This window comes from Taeniopygia guttata, chromosome 20 (assembly GCF_048771995.1).
Source record: "Taeniopygia guttata chromosome 20, bTaeGut7.mat, whole genome shotgun sequence".
Taxonomy (NCBI): domain Eukaryota; kingdom Metazoa; phylum Chordata; class Aves; order Passeriformes; family Estrildidae; genus Taeniopygia; species Taeniopygia guttata.
In genome coordinates this window covers 7378859-7398459 of record NC_133045.1, presented here as the reverse complement: position 1 = coordinate 7398459, position 19601 = coordinate 7378859, and the positions used below count along the sequence as shown (strand labels likewise).

The window sequence follows — 19601 nt, the reverse complement described above, 5'->3', positions numbered from 1 at the left end:
TGACGCTCCGCGCAGGGCGGAAAGAGGCGGAGGCGGCGGCGGCGAGGAGCGCTACTGGTTATTATTGGAACCGATACAAAAGGCGGGCGGGCCCCCGGCCCGAGCCCGCGGCACGGCAGCAAGCGGCGGCCCCGGCCGCACAGCCCGGCGGGCTCGGGGCTCTCAGCCGTAGTGGTACACGAAGTCGTAGCTGCTCGGCTCCTTGGGGATCGGCGGCGGCGCTTCGGGGATCTGGATGTTCTCCAAGTCCAGGAGCCTCAGCTTCATTTCCATGCTCAGCAGCGTGTCCAGGTCACTCTTGGTCAGCTCACTGGACATGTCCTTCCCCAAGAGAGCATTGAGCCCATCAATCCAGATACAGTACTGTGGAAAAGAAGGGGTCATTCACGACTCCAGGCATAAATGATACCTTGTGTCGAATCTTTCTGTCCATGCAAAAATTAGAAAACTTCAAGACAGGAAACACTGGAGTCAGTTAATATATAGGGAAAAAATCCCACCCCCAGCTCTAAAACAGTGCCCACTTCCATTCGCAATAGATGTTAAAAGCCTAGAGGAAAATGTGAGCCCATGGTTGTACTAGAAGGACAAGAGTTTCTACTGTGGCATAACAAATGAAAAAAGTAAACCTATTCTAGGCATCATAGGAGGAAAAATAGTAGCAGTCCAGACTAGGGGAAATTAGTGTGGGATTTTTTTTTTCTTTTTAAATGAAAAGGATAACTAAGGGGAAAAAAAGATGGTTCATACTAAGCATCAGCAACATATTCTAGGAATGAACCTGCTGAGAGACAGCCTGCTTGAGTCTCTAATGAGAAGCAACTGATCATTCTTAATCTCTGAAGTTAATTGCTATATATTCTACTGCTTAATCACTACGTTTCTTACCTCATATTTATTAGGTGCAATGAAGTTCAAGGTCTCATCGGGATCGTACAATATGGAGAAGGCCAGTTCTAACACTTCCTAAATGGAAAAGAATCTTTCATTCGCCAGCTGAACAGAACATTCTGCCTGGCACCCTGCTCACAATACCCAGTTTCTCATACAGGTATTGTGAGCAATTCTGAAGACACTACAGCACGATCATGCTTACAGCTTACAGTCACAAAGGAACACAAGGAAAGGGCTCAGACAGGAGATGGGGTTGTACACAACACACCTGCAGTGGGGGAGATCATTCACTCCTGTTGTTCACTTTCAATCTCAAACACTACAGCATTAGATATTAATGACAGTGAAAAGGGAGCACTTGCCTTATTCTGTTTCAGTGCACTTTTCTCCTTCATGTGTGGACAATCCTTCCCTGTGACAATGGCTTTGATGTCTGCAACTGGAACTAACAGTGAAAAAGTAAAACTCCCAAACAAGCAATCCTAACCAGGAAAATACAGAACTTTGTTTTGTCTTTGAAACTGAACGCTGTTTGGTTTTTTTAGCTCATTATTGCAGTTTTCCAAAACACATTACCAGTAAGACATCCCTGTAGCTGGCTTTTAAAAAAGAACTATCAAGTAATTTCAAGATTTGAAGAATTTGGGCAAGGACCAAAAGTTGGTATCTCCTCAGTCACGGCTTCAGACTTGTGACTTTTATCTTTATCTAGGATTATATTTAGCCTCTAGACAGCAGAGCACAGAAGAGTGCACAACCTGCAATCAGGACTTACTTTTTTCCTGTAAAGATTCAAAGGTCACTTCCCCCTGGGCATTATCTTCCAGGTCTCCATAGTGTAGCACCTTGTGATTCAGAGCCAAGCGACAATACCAGAATCTTTCTGGAACACACACCAAGTAGAGTAAGCTGAGCAAGAGCATTCACAGAAGGTCTCACAGCCACTACGTTACAGCCTCTCCACCCAATCCATCTGCTCGCCCAGTTCCTCAGCACAGCTTCTTATTCATGAGGGGATGGCTGTATTCTTAGAAATGCACATTTGTGCCATTCCAAACTACTGGCTGATACAGACAGCCAAGGAACCAGCTTTTCTTTCTGGCAACACGCCTGCTGACAGATTAATTAATTTGATCTTATTTGCTACAGTTCTTCACATGAAAAAATACAGTAGACACTGTCACCTTACCTTGTCTTCTGCGATTTCCAATTTTCCTAAAGCTACTTCCCTCACAAAGCCTGTTCAGGCGCTGCTGCTTTATCAGTTCCAAGATCTCAGGTTGGATTTTCTCTCTCAGCTCCCTGGCAATCAAATATGGAAGAGTAAGCAAAAAATGGAGATAATGGCATGGATAGAAGGTGACTGTTTTTGTTAGGCACGTACACAATAGGTGGAGACTGGAAGTCATCTTGGCTCATTCTCTCAGACTGGCGTAGCCGCAGAATCTCAGAATAGCTCAGGCTGCGCAGTTTGCTCTTGAACTGGTCCAAGGAGTTTGGTTTAGAGGGCAGAGCCCTTGTGATCTGTTCCCTAACAACCTGCATAACCTAAAGAGGTGGGACAGGAAGAAAAATCAATCACATTCTTGTTGGCAGCAGGGTATCAGGGCACAGCTCAATGGCAGCAAAGAACAGACATGGGATAACCAGGGCCAGGAGTATCAGGATGCTAGTGACTTTCAAGATCTGAAAGAACCAAGAAGGACCTCAGGGCATTCCAGATAAAAGTTAGTCATCCTCCCTTACAGCTCATACCAATGTCCTGCCACATCTTCTGCGCCCTACTCCTAAACCAAATGTACAGGCTAAGTGGACATGTGCTGATCTGCAAAAGATTTTATAAAAATACCTCTTCTCCACCCTGACCTTATTAAAATCTTCTGCTGTTGCCCTCATTTCTTTCCAGGTCTTGTTCAACAGCTGGATACAGATGGCAAACAGTTCCTCAAATGCACGGTCATGGGTGAAAAACATGGGGTGATAGTCATTCCGGCCTTCGTTGGCTTCAGAAAGAAACAAACCACAGCCATGTGAGCATATTGGATAAAAGGTACTAGGAGTATCTAAAGTCCACTATAGTGACAGACAACTGATGGTGTCCAACAGTACTTATTCAAAGAGATCAAGACAGTTCAATACTTTGTCACCCCATAGACAGTTTATTGACAACAGCAATTCTCCCCACACTTTGCCATGCAAACCTCTGTGACTCATGCCCTTTTCATCCTGGTCCCAAAATAACTGCTTGCAGTGTTTCCCACCTTGCTCTGGTGGAATTTCTTACAGTGGTTAATTTTCTCACAATGCTGTTTTGAAACTGTCAGAGCTAATAAACTTTTCCCAAGTCAATGACAGTTTCAAGACTATTTTTTTATACAGCACCCTCCTGAAGCTCTGGGAAGTTGAAGCTTTCTGCTTGTATCAGTTCTTCAGGAGAACCAGAGAGCACACTGCTAACTCCAAGCTTGCCCTTTCCTTACATGGCAGAAGTGAGACCAAGGTACAAATGCTTGTGAATATCAGTTTCTAGAAACACCAGCCCCACAGCCTGTAAAGCTGGGTAATAAATGGTACTTACGGAGTTCCCCAACTTGCAGGATCTCACAAAGCATCCTGGTGAGCTCAATGGCACTGCGCCCAAAGGGACACTCATGTTTATCTTCTCGGCTGCTGTTCTCCAGAACAATCTATAAGAACAGGATGCCACACACACTAAGAAGAGCTGCTGAGGTGTTGGCATCTGTAAAAATCAGCAGCTTCACATACCCTGATATAGGTGTCCTGATGAAATTTGGCCAAGTAAAGCATGTTGTCCAATGCCAGCATCCCAGGAGGAGTCTGTGTAAAATCCATGGCTGGATTGATGTGATTCTGTGAAAAGAGTGTGTAGAAAGATTCCAAACAAATTAGCTCAAAGGAATTGTGTGAGAACCTTTTCTGAATGAATTTTAAACCACGTGTCCATCAAGCACTCCCTCACATCTGTCCAAGAGGTAACCCTGAACACCTGCTGACAATGCTATCTGAACTTTCTGGAGGAGAGGCTGGTTCCAAGTTCTTCATAGCACAGGTGCATAGGGTAAGGAAATACCTCCAGAAAATGCCTAATGAACCCTGGCATTTAACCCATCACCAGGTTCATAATGATCTTCCCCAGGAGTGTGAGTGCAACTGAATCTCTAAACTCAGGTACCAAGTAAGGTAAAGGAAACAGCTATTTCTGCTCCTTATTCCCCCACAACTCCTATGGAGATTGCTCAGATTGCCTTGACAAGATTTACAGTCTAGATGCATACAGTGAATCCCAGCATCTTGTAGTCCTTGGTGTACATGGCTTTGCGTTTCTCTGTTCCGCTGCCAGGGACGGTGTTGCTGTCAGACTCTGCATCAAATGCAATTCTTCTCAACTCAAATATGATGTCTCTCTGTGCCTGAAGGACAGAAGGCAGGGAAATGGTGACGTGATTAATCACTACAGCAGTATTTTCACACAATGCACAGTCCTGCATCTCTCTTCAGAGCTCACACAATGAACACAGATGCCAAGGGTCATTAACACTATGCAAAAAGAGGCAATCTGTTTCAAAATGGCAGGTTTCAGTACAGTGGGTAATGCAAAATATTTGTTTGCATTTTTCTTAAACTGCAAGTTTAGTTACAGGCAATTTCTAGGCATTCAGGTAATACTGTGGCACTTCTCCTTAAAAACTGTAATACAGCAGAGTAACAGACACCTTAAAATGCCCAGTTTTCCTCCTATACTGAAAGAAAATGGATAAAATTATGTGCCTGCCATAGAGGTAAAGTAACCAGTTTGACAGCTGGCATCACACTGGCCAAGAAAGGAGTATATAACTTTCAGTGCCCACTTACATGTCAAAGTCCCACAGAATGCAGTAGGATGGTCATGAGCATACCCTAATCTCAAGGCTGACAATGTGAAGGGCAAGTCTGAAAATTTATGTACCATCCACTGCAAATTTCATAGCACTAGTGGGCTCAGGAATAAGGCTCCTTGTACATCCTATTCTATCAGATCTTACTCAGCTCTAATAGTGACCTGATCATTGGGATCCATCTTGGTCATCATTCTCTCTTCCAGGAGATTAAAGGTCAGGACCTGCAGGACGTAGAGCTGATGTGCCATTTCTGTTTTAATGGGGCGGTTTCCTCTGATCACATGCTGCAGAATAAAGGAGAGGGCAGAAATTAAGAGAATACAAATAAAAAGCTAGGTGTTAGCCCTAGGCATATGCCAGACTGCATGTGCATCTCTCTATACGAACATTCAGTTGTTTAATCTCCATATTCCACCAGAAGCATAATTATAATGCTCTGTAAGAGCAGAAAGCAGCAACCTGGTAACTCCCTTCTGAATAACTTCTACCTTTGAAAGAGTCACTTTTCTACAAGTGCCCTGAGGGCAGTAGAATTTACACTATGCACAAGTGAAACCTCCATTGAGAGGACATTAGGAAGCACTTTTTCATTCCAGATATACTTACATTTAGGATTATAGACCTCAGGTGCTTCTGGGCAAATGCATTAGCCATTTCCTGTTGTGGAATTTAAAGAAGAAATAACATGAGTGAAATATAAACAAAAAACCCACACTGTGCAGAAAGGAGAAAATGGAAGAAGCCTATGAATTAGAGATAGCACTGGCACACAACAAAGTGCTTTTCTACAGACTGTCAGTTTAGCATAGCATCTCACCACAACTCATAGATGGCTTCCCTACAGAACATCACCAGTTTGGAGAAAGCCACTAGCAGAGTCAAAGCACAGGAGCAAATTTAGCTTAATGTTGGACGTCAAATGGTACTTCACTATTAGGAGATATGGCAGCAGGGAGCATATTGTGCATTGCCCAGGAAAAATCTGCCATCCACAAGAGCATCCTCCAATTAGCATTTCACAGCTTCTTATACCAAGGTAAGCACCCAAGATAACACAAGCTATGGGATGCATGTTTCAGGTCTCCTCCCTCTCAAAATCTCTCCCTCTGAAATTTATTTCCTTTGTCCAGTTTCTAAAGAGATGATCAGAAGTCAGCTTGAGGAGAGTTTGCAGAAGCATTTCAATTTAAAAAAATACAGGCTAATAATTTTCATGCTTAGAGGAAAGCTTCCAGTTTCCCTCTTGACTGCATGGCTTCCTTCTCTAGATGAGGAGGGCTTCTCAAACATCAAGTTGTGATGACAAAAAGTCACAGCAGATGCAAGATGCCTTCAGTTCCAGCAAGTTACACATACATCTGCAAAAACCTAACCTGCATTTTCTCTGTAAATTGTGACGATGCACTTTCTAACATACCAGTGACCTCATCACCCCTGCTAGGAGAATGGCACAAGTACTAATGTCAAGGTGAATATCATTGATTTGCTGCTATAAGCAAAATATTTTGGGTAAGAAAAATATGTTGGGCATTTCATCATCTGGAAGAAGGCCAAAAGAACTGACAGTCTGAGACTCTTCACATTCCTGTGCAGTGCAGATTGAGAATTGGGAGCAGATGGGGAGTCTCAGACAATTACACTCAATCAGCTGTACATTCTGAGCAATCCAAGACTTTCCAGCTGCTCATATCAACATCACTCTTGACAGAGCAAGAAGTCTGCTAAAATGTGTGCATTAACTTTGTTCAGAGTTCCTGTTATCACTTTTGATCCAGACAGAAACCTCCTGAACGAAGACAGTGACTGACTGCCAAGCTGTAATGGCTGCAAGTTCAGCAGCACTCATCTTACAACCAAAGTGAGTCAGTGCTTGAGTGGAAGGTATCTAAGGAGCCTCTAGATGAAGTAGGAGGTGCTTTCAGAGAGAACACACTGCCCTCTGAGTCATTATTTTCTACTACTATTTGTGAGATGTAGTACTGAGAATAGGACAAGGCTCTGCTGTTAGGATTTGCTCATGCATGTGACACAAAGAATCCTTTCTCTGAAGGAATTAGATTGTATGTGGGATGGAGTTAACAGGTGACTGAAGCAGATAAAAAGTGGGAAGGACAAAGACAATCAAACAGTTCTAAACAGCATGGAAAGAAGCATGAGCACACATACAGTCAAACCACTGCTAAGGGATCTATGCTCTGCTGAGAGACCAGTAAGGTCCACTTTGCTGCTTGATGGTCATAGAAACACAGAATGATTTGTGCTGAAAGGGATGTCTTGAGATCACCTAGTCCAACTCTACTGGTTCAAACAACATCAGATTGATTTGGTTGCCCAGGACTCTGTCCAGTCAGGTTTTTAATATCTCCACTGATGGAGACTCAATCTCTCCAGTGTTAGACCACTCTCATATTTATGTTGTGTGGGTGTGCACGTTTCATGTGAAATTTCCTGGATTTTAAGCAGGGCCCACTGCCTCTTGTGCTGTCAGTAGGCACAACTGAGAAGAGTCAGGCTCCCTCATTTTTATTCCCTTCCATCAGATATTTAAACACTTAAAACCTCCCTGAGTCTTCTCTTCTTAAGACTGAGCAATCCCAAATCTCTCAGGCTCTATTCATATGGAAGATATTCCAAGTCCCTTAGACAACTCCATGGCTGTTTGTGATCATTCGAACTGTATTCAAGGGAGGGGAAAAAATGTGAAAAATCCCTTGCAATTTTGTTTGCTATGAAGTCTACTGTCTTTGCTGAATTACCAACAGAGGAGTATGATTTTTCTTATTTTCATGTATTAAGCATATGCATTAATTTTAGAAATTATGTAACATTTACTGAGATGGCAGTTCCCACTCTGAAGGTGCTGCATCCTTGAAAAAAGTGAAACATTCTCTGTGCCATGCAGGAAACCATAAAAACCTGCCAGTATCTCAATACAGAAGGTTCCAAATCAACCTATTAGCAAGAATGGTGATTTCCCTGGAGTTAGCACAGGGCAAAAAAACATTCTTACACTACAATTACCATAAGGGAGAAGTCACAAATTAGGCAGAATTTATGCTCTAGCCCCCAGTCAGCATCAAGTTTCGTGACTGCTCTTCACAGACAAACAGCTCTATCTTTAGAAGGATGCAGCTGCATACGAATCTGTCATTAACACAAGTGAGATTTGGGCTATAAACTCATGCTGCAGTAAGTTTAAGGAGATTCAGATTGCTGAAGGACTTGTTCCAGTTTTACAATTGGTTCACCTGGTCAGTCTTGCAGCATCAGTTTCCTTTTATGACCATCTGTATGACCTCGTGTGCACAGTAAGCCATTCAGGGTTTCTCCTGCTACTGATCCTTCTCCCCTCCACAATCTGAGTGCATCCCCAGGAGTCTCCCACCCTTCTCCCTAGGTTCATCCACTCTCTGAGGCTGTGGGCACATCCCTGGGATACAAGGAGGCACAGCTAAAGGAAAGCTAACATGCCTACAGGTCCCCTACATGACCAGCCCCCAGGCTTGAGTTACTTACAGTGATGGGCAGGTCTAGTGGGTTAAGCAGCTTGTCCTGCTGGCAGAAAGCAAAAAAAGGCACAAAGAGAAGCAGACAGGATTTAGCTTGGAGTCCAGGAATAAGGCACAAACAGGGCAATAGAGAAGAAAGGCTTAACACAGCAAAGCTACACAATACACACATATGCACGTCTTGCAGGTAGCTGAGATCTTGGGAGTTTCCTCAGAGCAAGGCAGTGTTTCATTTCTCATGTTTATCGGCTGGAATAGCCCTCTATGGCTTAAGAAAGGTCACTTTTTGGGGGAGAGGGAGGTGGGTGTTTATTAAGTACACACAGTCCCAAGGAGTCTAGCCAGCCTACCTCTCCCATACACAATTAACTTAAAAATACTTCTCATGCTGTCTGCAGGATTACTTTCTGTCTCTGAAGGTCTTTCAGAATCCTTTCTGAGCATGTCCTAAATATAGATGTGTGCTCCAGGACACATTATTAATGGGATGGTACTTCTTCTCCTCTGTTGCCATATTGAAACAGCCACTTAAGTTCTTGGCAAGGTCTGAGGTCTACCTTGCCCAGACAATATAATTTCTGAGGCATAAACAGCCAGGCAGCAACCATCACTCACGTTTAAAACCAAAAGGCAAGAACAAACCTGTCTCTTGTCCTCAGGTGCCTTCAGGAAGAGGGCATTGATCAAGGCAATGGCATATGTCTGAATCTCCTGGTTTGAGCTGCAGAAACAAAAAAGGGAGGCTTCTAAGGTAACAGGCAGTACAGAACATTACAGCTTGTTGCTTTACCTGCACCATGAGAACACTGACTACAGTTGTCCTGCATTTTCAACAGACAAGCAGGACTCATGCAACCTATGCTTATGATGTCCAGCTCTTCAAAAGGCTTGCATAAACCTGACAGATTTCTGACTGATAGGTCCATTATCCAGTAGACAGAGCAGAGTGCAGCCCAGCACCAGCACAGTTTGTTTCCAATGCTGAAACTGAAGTGGATGAGGGGAGGAAACATTGCAGAGAGAGTTCTGATGCTGGAGCAGTGCTCAGCAGCAGCCAAAACACTGGGTTCTTTATCAACACCTTTTCAGCTCCCAGAGCACAGCACAGCTCTGTGAGGGCTGCCCTGGGGAAGTGAACTCCATCTCAGCCTGACCCAGTGCACTCCTGTGTTGGAACTCAAAATGTCCCTCAGACATTTTTGGAGGTTCCAGGCCCTGGTCAGAAGCATTTGAGACCCTGGCAGGCAGCTGAAAACAGCTGTGATTTTGCGTTTGAGCCAGGGAATGAGTTACCAACTTTGAAGGTGGAACAAGCAGCCACAAAAGGTTAGATATTATAGTAGAAGTAGTTATAAAGTAGAGGGGAAAATTTTTTAGTATTGTACAGGGGGGTTTTAGCACCTGTACAGGGGGGTTTTACTTTGTACATGGGGGTCAGAAGTTTTAAGATGGAGGAATGTGGGCCGATCCTGTTCCTCCTCTTTCTCCTTCCTTACCTCCATGTTCTTGATGATGCTGGCACTTATGGATTGGTTTAGAGTAGAAAAGCACCTTTTAATATAGGTAGTAGATACTGGGGAAAAACTGTAAACATGTAACACGTAATATATCATATAAAAGACAGCAGCAGCCCTGGGCAGGGGGCGAGAAGAAGAAGACACCAGGCAGTGAGGATGTCAGGGTGTGTGTGTGTCTCTGCCTGAGCTGCTGAGCAAACAGCTGCAGACAGTGAAGAAAATCTTTTAGATAGCTTGCAATAAACTGCCTTAAGACCGAACAACAAGAGGCTGCAGGGTTTTTCTTTGGAAGCACAGGTTGGAGGAGAGACTTTACCACCACACGGAACCCCTGAACCAGGCCGGGGGTTCCGGCACTCCTGCATCAAGCTCTTCTCATGAACAGAAGTCCAGTGTAACACCTAAATGAGTATGTGTGCATGAATATACTTTAAAAATATTTTAATATTTAAAAAAATATTTATTTAACTATACATGTAGAAATAAAAGATACTTTTATAAAAGATCTAAAGCCAATACTTCTTTTAGCTTAAATACCTATTTTCCTCACTTTGACATATCTCTGGATAACAACCATATTCTTTCTTCTATTGCTCCCTTCCAAATCTTTTTCATTTTGGTCAGTCTGCTGTACTTCAAACATGAAAATCTCCATGCACCATCCTAGGTTCTCCTTGGGCCTCCGAGCTTCACAGGTCTCTGAAGTCTGTCATTCACTTTTGCTCTCCTTTTCAGGGTTTGTTGCTTTTTTCACCACACTGCTTGCTTTTTGACAAAGCAGAACAATTTTTAGGTTAGTTTCTCCTCTGCTAACTCATCTCCTTTGGACTTGTTTCCATGGTCATGTTCTTCCAGAACATATCCTCTGTTATGAACTGTTCCCTCCTGATGGCCTTGCCAAGAAAACCACCAGCAAATCCTGACTCACCCTCCACCTCCCTTTCCAAAATACTCCCTGCATGAATGCTTTCTTGAGTGACCATTTGTGTTCTGGAAGTACTTAAGCACAAAAGTTTATGTCTTGAACAAAGATAGTTTGCTTAAAAATCTGCACAAGTGTGTTCAATGTTAGGAGAAATCTGTGTCTGACTAAACCAAAAATAATAAAGCTGAAAGAACATATACTCTTTGCAGAACAAAGCTGCTGGAGTGTTCAGGAGAACATCTTTAGCTTTTGTGTTAACCAAATTCAAATGTATAAACATTCCAAGCACACAGTGACATTGATGCACTACTTTGTTTGCACTATAATTTGGTTAAACTACTGTTCACTGATTAAAGAGCATCAATCACATTCACAAACAGTGCTATTCCATACGTTCAGAATTAAAAGGCTTGAGAAAAAACCCAACCTGTTCTAAGCTCTAACAACTACATGCAGCTTTTTTATAATGAAGAGTAGAACTGACCTAGACAAACAGCCCTAACAGACAGATATTAATTTGCCAGTTTGTTTGGAAAGAGAGGAAGGAAATGAAGGGAATTTTTAATCCCTTCAAGCAAGAAAAGCAATTGTTTTCTTCCTTAGTATGCAGGACAAAACCCAGAAGATGATGAGCTCTTAGATTCTAATGGAAAAAATTCAAAGAGGGGTAAAAGTGACAGACAGTTGCATGCAGAACCTTTGGGAAGTTGTTCTAGTGAAATGCAGGTTTGGTCCTAGTACTGAACACACTTGGGCAGTTATTTAAAGCTAAATATCTTTGTCCAACACTCATGTGCCCAAGTTCTTCCAGAACACAGAACATATTTTTCTAGGATCTGACTTTTTAAAAAAATCCATTAGAAATCTTAAGGTTCAAGTAAGTTGCCATATTGGTAATGCTTAGAAAAAATATAATCTTTAAGTGTTCCAAATGTAAGAGGATGTATTTTTAAATAAACAAACAGTCATAAAATTGGTATAAATCCCACCATTGCTGGGTGGACACTCACACTTGCAGGTGGGAAATGAGCTGCCCCACAGTGATCTCCTCTGCAATCTTCTGGTACAGAGTCTGGCTGTTGAGCACCATGCTCTCCAGGATGGCCAGGGAGCGCTGCAGGATGGACACGTCCACCATGGGCTGACTCACGTACCCTGCAATCTGCAAACACATCAACCAGCAGCTCAGCTGCTGCCAGCCAGGAGACTTTGTGGTGAGTGAGCCAGGGCCCAGAAAGGGGGTGCACTGTGCTCTCAGACAGTACTCAGCTTCTCAGAGTCTTTTGCTCCTCCTGGAAGATGCATTAAAGCATGAAAAGAAATAATATCCAGTCACCCCCTCCACCCAAACTCACCTGTTTGATGAAGGTTATGGAGACCATGTCCCAGGAGACAATACCGTGGTCCATGAGCTCCAAGAAGGCAGTCAGGGTGAAAGCCAACATCTCACTATAACTGAAGTTGAGAAATTGAAGAATTCAGTTACAAAAGATCTGCTGGCAAGAAAAAAAGCCTGCTCAAGCTGGATGAGAGAAAAATGTCACCATGTTCTCCTAACAACACCGTTTGGCACCTGGGGGAACAATGAAGCGCATGCATTCATGCAGATAATTTTACTGTTTTGTAGAAAGGTATTTTATTTTTCCTGGTTATGAGCACAAATTAAAATTAGCAGCAGTAAGTCCCTAGTCCTGCCACCAGAGACTCACAATCACCAGGATCAGTACTTGGCTACTCAAAGGAGCAAACACGTTTTCATATCATAAAAAAAAAAAACTAAGGGAAGTTAATCGTCCTCTAAATATTGGGACCTGACTTGAAATAAAATGAAGGCACAGCATGAATTGTGGAGAATTTAATACATAACCACAAGACAGAAAGATAAAAGAGACTGAAGGAAAGACTGCAAAAAGTGCCAAAAATGTATTAGTTGCTAATATATAAGAAAAACTATAAATGTTATTACAGTAAGTTATCAAGACTTTAAAAGTACTTTCAATGAAATATAAAAACTGCAACAGAAAATCCAACTGAATTATTTGTACCATAGTTCACTGTGACTGTGCTTGCGAAAACCTCCAGAGCCAATCATGACCGTCTCCTCTTCTGCCTTGTGAGGTTTAGCAAATGACTAGAAAGACTTTGTCTCCAAAGACCTGTATTTGCTATAAGGTTAGCTGCTTAATGCCACTTCAGCAAGCAAAATGAGTCCTTTATTTGAGGCCTTCTCTCAGAGTCCTGGAATAAAGGAAACTTACTGGGATAGAAGCTTGGTCCCACTCTCCACAAGCCGTGTCAGCACTGTAATCCCTTCCATGTTGATGAACTCTGTGGCAAAGGTGACGTCTGCTGAAAGTTTTGCCAGTTCCTTCATGGCATCCAGCCGGGCCTCCATGCTGTGTGACTGGATCTTCTCCATCAGCTGGCGAGCTGTCCTGGACTGGCAGAAAGAGGGATGGTGCCAGTTACAGAGCAGGCACCTGCAGGCTGAGTCCTGCCAGCATCAGCATTCTGTCAGAAGCCCATGGGTGGGCAGGGAGAGCAGAGCCAGGGTAGAGATAGCAGCAAAGTCATATTCAGTAGCTGCAGTCAGCAAGTCTAAGACACTAAAAAAAGGCTTCTCTCAGCAACAGTTACACTCAAGCAGGAGGTGAGTAAAATGCTGTTTTGCATTTAGAGCAAATGCCTGTTTTTCTCCTTGCTGAGGTGAGTGGAGGTGGGTATAGAAATACGGAGCAACACCATTAAAGAAATACAATATTGATAAAAAGTCTCACAGATTCAAAGAGAAGCATGATCTCATTTTGTGTATTCACAAGACATTCTGTAAGATTTCTCAGACACATATCATTGATAGCCTCTTAACTCCCTTTTGCCCAAGTATCTTCTCCCAGTCCTACTCACCCTCAGCTCTATGCCAAGACACTTGCACAAAAAAAGGTTTAAAAATTTAAATAAAAAGAAAGCTGCAAAAGATTACTTTTGAGGGCACAATAGCAGTAATTCAGCAAGAACAACCTCCTCTTCATCAAATTTGTCTCCATTTAAATTTTTTGCATTCAGTCACTGGAACTGTCGCTTTCTAACTGACCATGCTAAGTGCACTCATATTGAGAATGCATTTGGCAGATGTCTCACTGCATCCTCATCCAGGAGATGCATTAAAACTGTAGACTGGATTTATTGACAAAGTCCTATAAAAGGGCAGAGCATCCAAAGGAAAGACACACACCACAGGCAGGATGGAAAACAAAGAGTGTGTGCCTCACTGCCTGGAAGGGCCCAGAACAAAGGTACCCCCCTTGAACCGGGGGAGAAGGAGCAAGAAAAGCCAAGAGGTAAGAAACAGGCTGCCACCATGGAGAGCTGCTGAGAAACAGGGAGGTGAGGAAGCATTTACCGGGGAGACTGCCAGCTGTAGGATAGTTCCATTCTTGATGTCACAGCGAGTCTGGAAAGAAAACCCAAACTTAAACTGTGGAAAAGTGGAGGGGAAATAACCCAGCTGGATCTCCAGTGCACATCTATATGCACAGTAAAGGGGATCCTGTGTCACACAACGCTACTGAGGGTACAGAATTTGAGTGCCTGGGTCCCCACCCCTGCAGGCATGCAAAGGGAGCAGAGCAAAGCTCCTCTGTTGAATGGCACCATTTGAGTCTGAATCTCTCTGAGAGCAGAGATGCTGCTCCTCAAGGATTAGTGCCAGTATTGCTCCATGACTGTAGTCCAAGACATTTTGGACTCTCACCCAGGGCATCAGTAAACTGCTGCCTCTCCCACTGACCTGCTCTGTGATGTACAGCTGAGGACCATCAGCATAACGCAGCGTGTAGTACTCTGGGTTTGGCAAAGACCACCTGGCAGAGGAAGAAGAAGGATACATTAAGCATCTTTGTCCTCTTCTTCTGGTTGTTCATTAGGAAATGGAGCTTGATTCCAGGAAGTTGCAAAAGAACTTTCAAGCAAAGCTTTAGCAGGGGAAATTAGGTCTCCCAAAGAGGAGAGAAAACTCCTTTTGAGGACAATGTGGGACTTAAGCCTACTCTAAATAAACTCTGTGGAACACCTGAACAGGCCTGCACTTCAAGAACAGCAGGATGGGCCAATCCTCAGAGAAACTGACCCTAAGGCATACAAATGCACACACTGAGAACTGGAATAAAAATGGAAGGGCCCCCATTTTCCAGGAGCTCCTTTTCTTCACAATTTAAACCCCAGCCCATTCCATGGCCAAAACCAGCAGCAGGCAGCATGAACTGTGCTAGCAGCACATTAACAAGCAGCAGACTTCCACAGTAACCCAGCAAGATTTGTCAGCAGGACAGACTTCCTCCACAAGGATTCCCAGAGAACTACTCACCCATCACAGACCTCCTTGATGATGGATGCAAGAGGCCTTTTCTAGAACAGAAAGAGAGTCCTCAGTAGCCGTGTTCCTCTCAACCAGAAAGGAATACTGCCCATTTCTATGCTTCCCACATTCCAGTATCAATGCTGGGGTGCCTTTCCTCCCCCATCTGGTTACCAGGTCTCACCTGATCTATTTCCAGCAGCTGGGCATTGGCACCTGGCCACTCAACAGCCACTTTCACAATGTCTGAAGGTGGTGGCATTGCTCCAGACTCCTCCAGGTGCCCTTACAACAGCATACACCTCCACACCTGTAAAGACAAAGGATAGTGAGCATCCTCTCTGAAAACTATTTCACTTGCTACACTGGATCTAACACCAAGCTTTGAAACACCTAAGCTCAGCTTTATGGTTCTGGGCCTGACAGGGACGAAACACCCAGTATTAGCAGAGATCAAGGCCTCACACAAACAGCATGTTGTGAAATTGCATGCCCAGCTTCATCACCTGAGAAATATTTCTGAGAGCTTGTTGGGGCACTCACGAGAGGGAGGGTCACTGACCAGCAAAGCCCCATCTGCCACCCACTGTCTGTACTGGCAGCTCAGGCTGCAGGACTACTACAGCAGCAGCTCCCTAGGCTCAGCTGCTGTCTGTAGGTGAGAGCAGGAACAGACTGTCCAGGTAGCCTCCCTCCCACAGGCTGGTGTTTACTCATCCCTATCCAAATTTCTTAGATAACCTGATCCACTGAGGGTACCCAAAGTTAGCTTTATCCTATTCCCTTCCTGTAACATCACCAATCCAAAACAGGAGCATCCATCACAGAAATTAAGGTAACAGCATTTGCTGTGGAAATCTACCTTTCACTCCTTTATCTGCCTTTCAGAGCATAAGCTTGTGTTCAGGGTTTGGTCCCAGTCAGCTGTCAGACACAGTGCTTTGTGCCCAAAAATTTGACTACATGACCTCCTGCGCTCCTACGACAGCCAGACTTGGTCCACTCTACTATCACCCACCACCTGGGAAGTATCTGGCAAGCCAGATTCAGAATTTCATTATATTCTGGAAAGCCTACCCCAGTTCACAGAGATGGCTACAAGTCAGTACCTTCTCTTTCTGTTTGAGCACCAATTCCAAGAGTGGCTTGTAATTTCTTATAACTCATTAAAATGACTGTAAGACTAAACACATCTCGTGTAGAAAAGTGCCAATCAAGTTAGGTTCAAAATAACATCTCCAACCTGTCATATAAGCAGCAGACATTAGCTGACCTTGGAAAAGCAGCAGACTCAGGGCACCAAATCAGGGCAATTACCAGCATCCAAAGAGCCCAATTTATATGACACCCCCAGACCCGCAGGGTTTCCATGTATTAAATCCAGAAACAGACAGGCAGTTCCCAAATGATGTGTGATTTCCACTCACTGCTCTCCAGCTATTAAAGGCTATGATGGCCTAAACTGAAAGCCTGAGAAACATCAGTCCTGTGCAGAATCACAGACTCAACATCTCCAGTACCCAGCCTGTAATAACTGAACAGGTAATTACCTCTCCCATGAGCAAGCCAAGTCAAAACCAGAAAACATCTAGATTTACTCAATGTTCAAGACACAACAAATACACAGCGGAGAGACAAGGCTCAAACATTAGTCCCCGAGTATCAAGAGCTGAATTTGCAACTTTTTAAACTAATTTACCCATGAGTAATTTTGCATGAGTAGTTAGTATCTAATTACCACTTTTCCCTTCAGCTTCTTGCAGTACAGTCATAGTCTCTTATTTGTATTGCAAGTGGCAAGTTGCTACTGAAAAGTACAAGAAAATACACCACTTTTTATGCCAAAACAAAGATGTCCAGATGACTAGAGGTAGAAGCCTTTACAAATCTCTAACTTGTATTTTCCCACCCAAAGAACACGCCCCATTCAGAGAGGGGAAGTGCCCATTAAAACAGAAATGCTGATACGAGGGGGAATCCTGCAGAAATCATAGAGCATTTAGGTTGGAAAATACCCTTTAGGTCGTGAAGTTCAACCATAAACATAACACTGCAAAATCCACCACTAAATCATGTCCTTAATGACCATATAAATGTCCTGTTTTATCCCCAAAAAGGTACTGCAGAGGCACACAGCACCTAGAAGTCATCCATTCTACCTGCAGCTCCTCTAATATCCTCACCACCTAAACCAGGGACCAACCAAGTTGTATTGCACTACCTTGGTATCTCCAAAAAAAAAAGCTCTCAGCTGCATACAAATTCAAAGTAACTCACCATGATATCTAACACTTATTTCTGCCCCAAATTTCTTCCATAAATGAGCACCCACTCATGACTGGCAACCATGCTCCCTATTCCAATCAGTATTCAAGGCACAGCAAATACACAGTGAAAGAAACAGAGCTTCAAGATTCTGGAAAATATCTTCAAGGTATTTTTTTTTTGTTTTTGTACAGCAGCACCACAGAACAGACACCACAGGTATCTCTACCAAGGCAGAGATCTGAACACCAAAGTGACTTGGCTAAGGAGAACCCAGAGAAGCAGGAATTAAAAATTTAAAAAGGTAGGAAACTTTTTAGAACAGTCTTGGTCAAACAATGCTTTGAAGGACCAACACAGATCGATAGTTCAGCAGAAGCAGCTTTCCAGAAGAGGATGACTGGAGTATGAATACAAAGGGTACTTCAGGTCAGCCTCTTAACATGAGGTTGTCTGCCAAAGGATGCTTTGAAAAGATTTCACTGTGCATCTGCAGACAAGAGGGTTGTCAGAATGTTTAATTGTACAATGGATATTTTGCAGTGCAACAGTGATAGAGCTGATAAAATTGTTGAGAAGCTCTTGTGAAGAAACACAGACCATGATGTTGCATAATTGTGTTTATCAGTCACTCGTGCATGCTTTTACAGCACATTCTTCTCAATCACATGTAAACCATTTCTCACAGTTTGTACAGAGAGACAGAAGCCAAGCTAAAATCCATCAAAAATTAATTCAGTCTGCTTCTGCAGAGTGAGATCTGTCACATAAAGCAGTGGTGCAGGGGTAGCTGCAGGGCAAGGAAAAATCAGCAGAGCCACTAAAACCACACTATTCAAAAGACTTCTGAGAAGCTGCAAGCTAAAACAACTACAGTATTTTAAGCAGAATTTCCCTATTCACAAACTCAATCTTCTTTTCATTACAAATAGAGAACAAAGTGTGCTGCACACAGAATGAAAATGAGGAGGATGAAAGAACATTCCCTGAAAAAGAAAAGCTGCCTGGTAGAATCCCCCAGTCAACAAGCAAATAGCTGCTGCTTCTGAAACCTGTAGATGTGACAAAATACCCTCAGCAGCTCTCAGCAAGTCCCCAGATGGTACCAACTGGCCAAGCTAAAGTTGGAAGTGAAGTTGGCAGAGGGACTAATGGGACAGGTGGGCAGAGAAGCCATCCCTTGGCCAAGCAGCATGAAAGGGTAGGAGATAGTAGAGTCCAACATGAGGGCTATGCAGTTTTATGTTACCTCACACACCAAGCAATGAGAAACATCCCTCTCCAGATAAACCAAAAAGCAAATGGCTCAGATTCCCTGCCTCTGGCATCCTGCATTCCTCCAAAGGCCTTCCATGGCTGCGCTTTGGCTGTAAAGCACTACGCCTATGGGCACATTTCAACACAGTATGGCAGAAACCATCTCTTGGCAAAGACAGAAACTGATAGCAACGAGCAAAAAGAGAACCGCTTTATTACTTTTAATCCGTCAAGTGACTTCAAAGCCGACAGCCAGGCGGCAACCCCTGAAGCTTGGCTTAACAGCCAGTTAAAGGCATTGAACAATAATTTTTCTGCTAAGCACTGTCCGGGCTGTGCCTCGGCTCCCGAGGGAGCACCGGCCCGGGGGCAGCGGGGCGGCCCCGGGAGCCGGGCCGGGAGCCGGGCCGGAGGGAGGGCGGTGGGTGCGGTGCCGCCCAGGGAGGCAGCAGCCCCGCGGCGCTCCGGCTGCGCTCCGCATCCCTCTCCCCATCCCTACCCTGCCCACGCCTCACCCGCCCGCGCTGCCCCGGCCCCGCCGCGGCCGCTCCGCGCTGTCCCGGCCCCGCCGCGGCGCTGGCGCCGCCCCTGGGCGCGTCATGCGCCCGCCGCGCTGCCATGGAGACCGCGGGGACCATGGAGACCCGGCCCCGCCACCCCAGCGCACCCCCTCGGCAGCCGAGCCAGCGCCGCTAACCGAGCGTCCCTCGTCCCTGCGCCCCTCCTCGCCTCCGGGGCCGCCGCGGCGGGGCTCACGTCAGTTCCCCGTGCCCACGGTGCCCCGCCTCCGGCAGCGGCTGCGAGCGCCAGGGGCCCGCTGCGCAGGAGCTCATGCAGGGCGGCCGCTCGGGCTGGCGCGGGGCTCTGCGGCGGCTCCCTCCGCGCCGGCGGCGAGCGCGGGGCCGCGGCGCTCTGCGCGGCCGCGGAGCTCTGCGCAGCCCCCGCCCCCGGGCGCGCCCCGCCCCGGGAAGCGCGGCCGCG

The 19601-nt window shown here is 44.8% G+C and overlaps 1 protein-coding gene across 7 annotated transcripts; it reads right to left on the bottom strand.

Moving 5' to 3' along the window:
* Positions 1 to 40: 40 nt before the first annotated feature.
* On the bottom strand, positions 41 to 19587 carry ELMO2 (engulfment and cell motility 2). 7 transcript variants are annotated; one of them, XM_030288803.4, is made up of 22 exons: positions 19318 to 19587; positions 15283 to 15408; positions 15108 to 15148; positions 14532 to 14604; positions 14145 to 14195; positions 13003 to 13184; positions 12100 to 12199; positions 11755 to 11906; positions 8945 to 9023; positions 8310 to 8345; positions 5400 to 5450; positions 4955 to 5077; positions 4191 to 4325; positions 3661 to 3765; positions 3473 to 3581; positions 2761 to 2897; positions 2279 to 2442; positions 2084 to 2196; positions 1670 to 1777; positions 1257 to 1339; positions 889 to 966; positions 41 to 363 (listed from the first exon to the last, which is right to left on the bottom strand). In XM_030288803.4, exons 2-22 carry the CDS (start codon positions 15358 to 15360, stop codon positions 163 to 165), a joined length of 2199 nt encoding a protein of 732 aa, XP_030144663.1. In that variant the 5' UTR covers positions 15361 to 15408; positions 19318 to 19587; the 3' UTR covers positions 41 to 162. The 7 variants fall into 7 exon arrangements, with proteins under 7 accessions (XP_030144663.1, XP_030144667.2, XP_030144664.2 ...); XM_030288807.4 differs by lacking the exons at positions 41 to 363; positions 889 to 966 and having other exon boundaries at positions 1107 to 1339; positions 19377 to 19528; XM_030288804.4 differs by lacking the exons at positions 41 to 363; positions 889 to 966 and having other exon boundaries at positions 1107 to 1339; positions 19288 to 19526.
* Between the last annotated feature and the right edge of the window lie 14 nt (positions 19588 to 19601).

Coding starts and splice junctions, on each gene's coding strand:
- ELMO2 (XM_030288803.4), bottom strand. CDS start 15,360: ATGCCACCACCTTCAGACATTGTGAAAGTGGCTGTTGAGTGGCCAGGT. Junction 4,326..4,954: donor AGATGGATCCCAATGATCAG/GTCACTATTAGA, acceptor TCTGTCCTTCAG/GCACAGAGAGACATCATATT. Junction 3,766..4,190: donor ACAAGATGCTGGGATTCACT/GTATGCATCTAG, acceptor CTCTTTTCACAG/AATCACATCAATCCAGCCAT.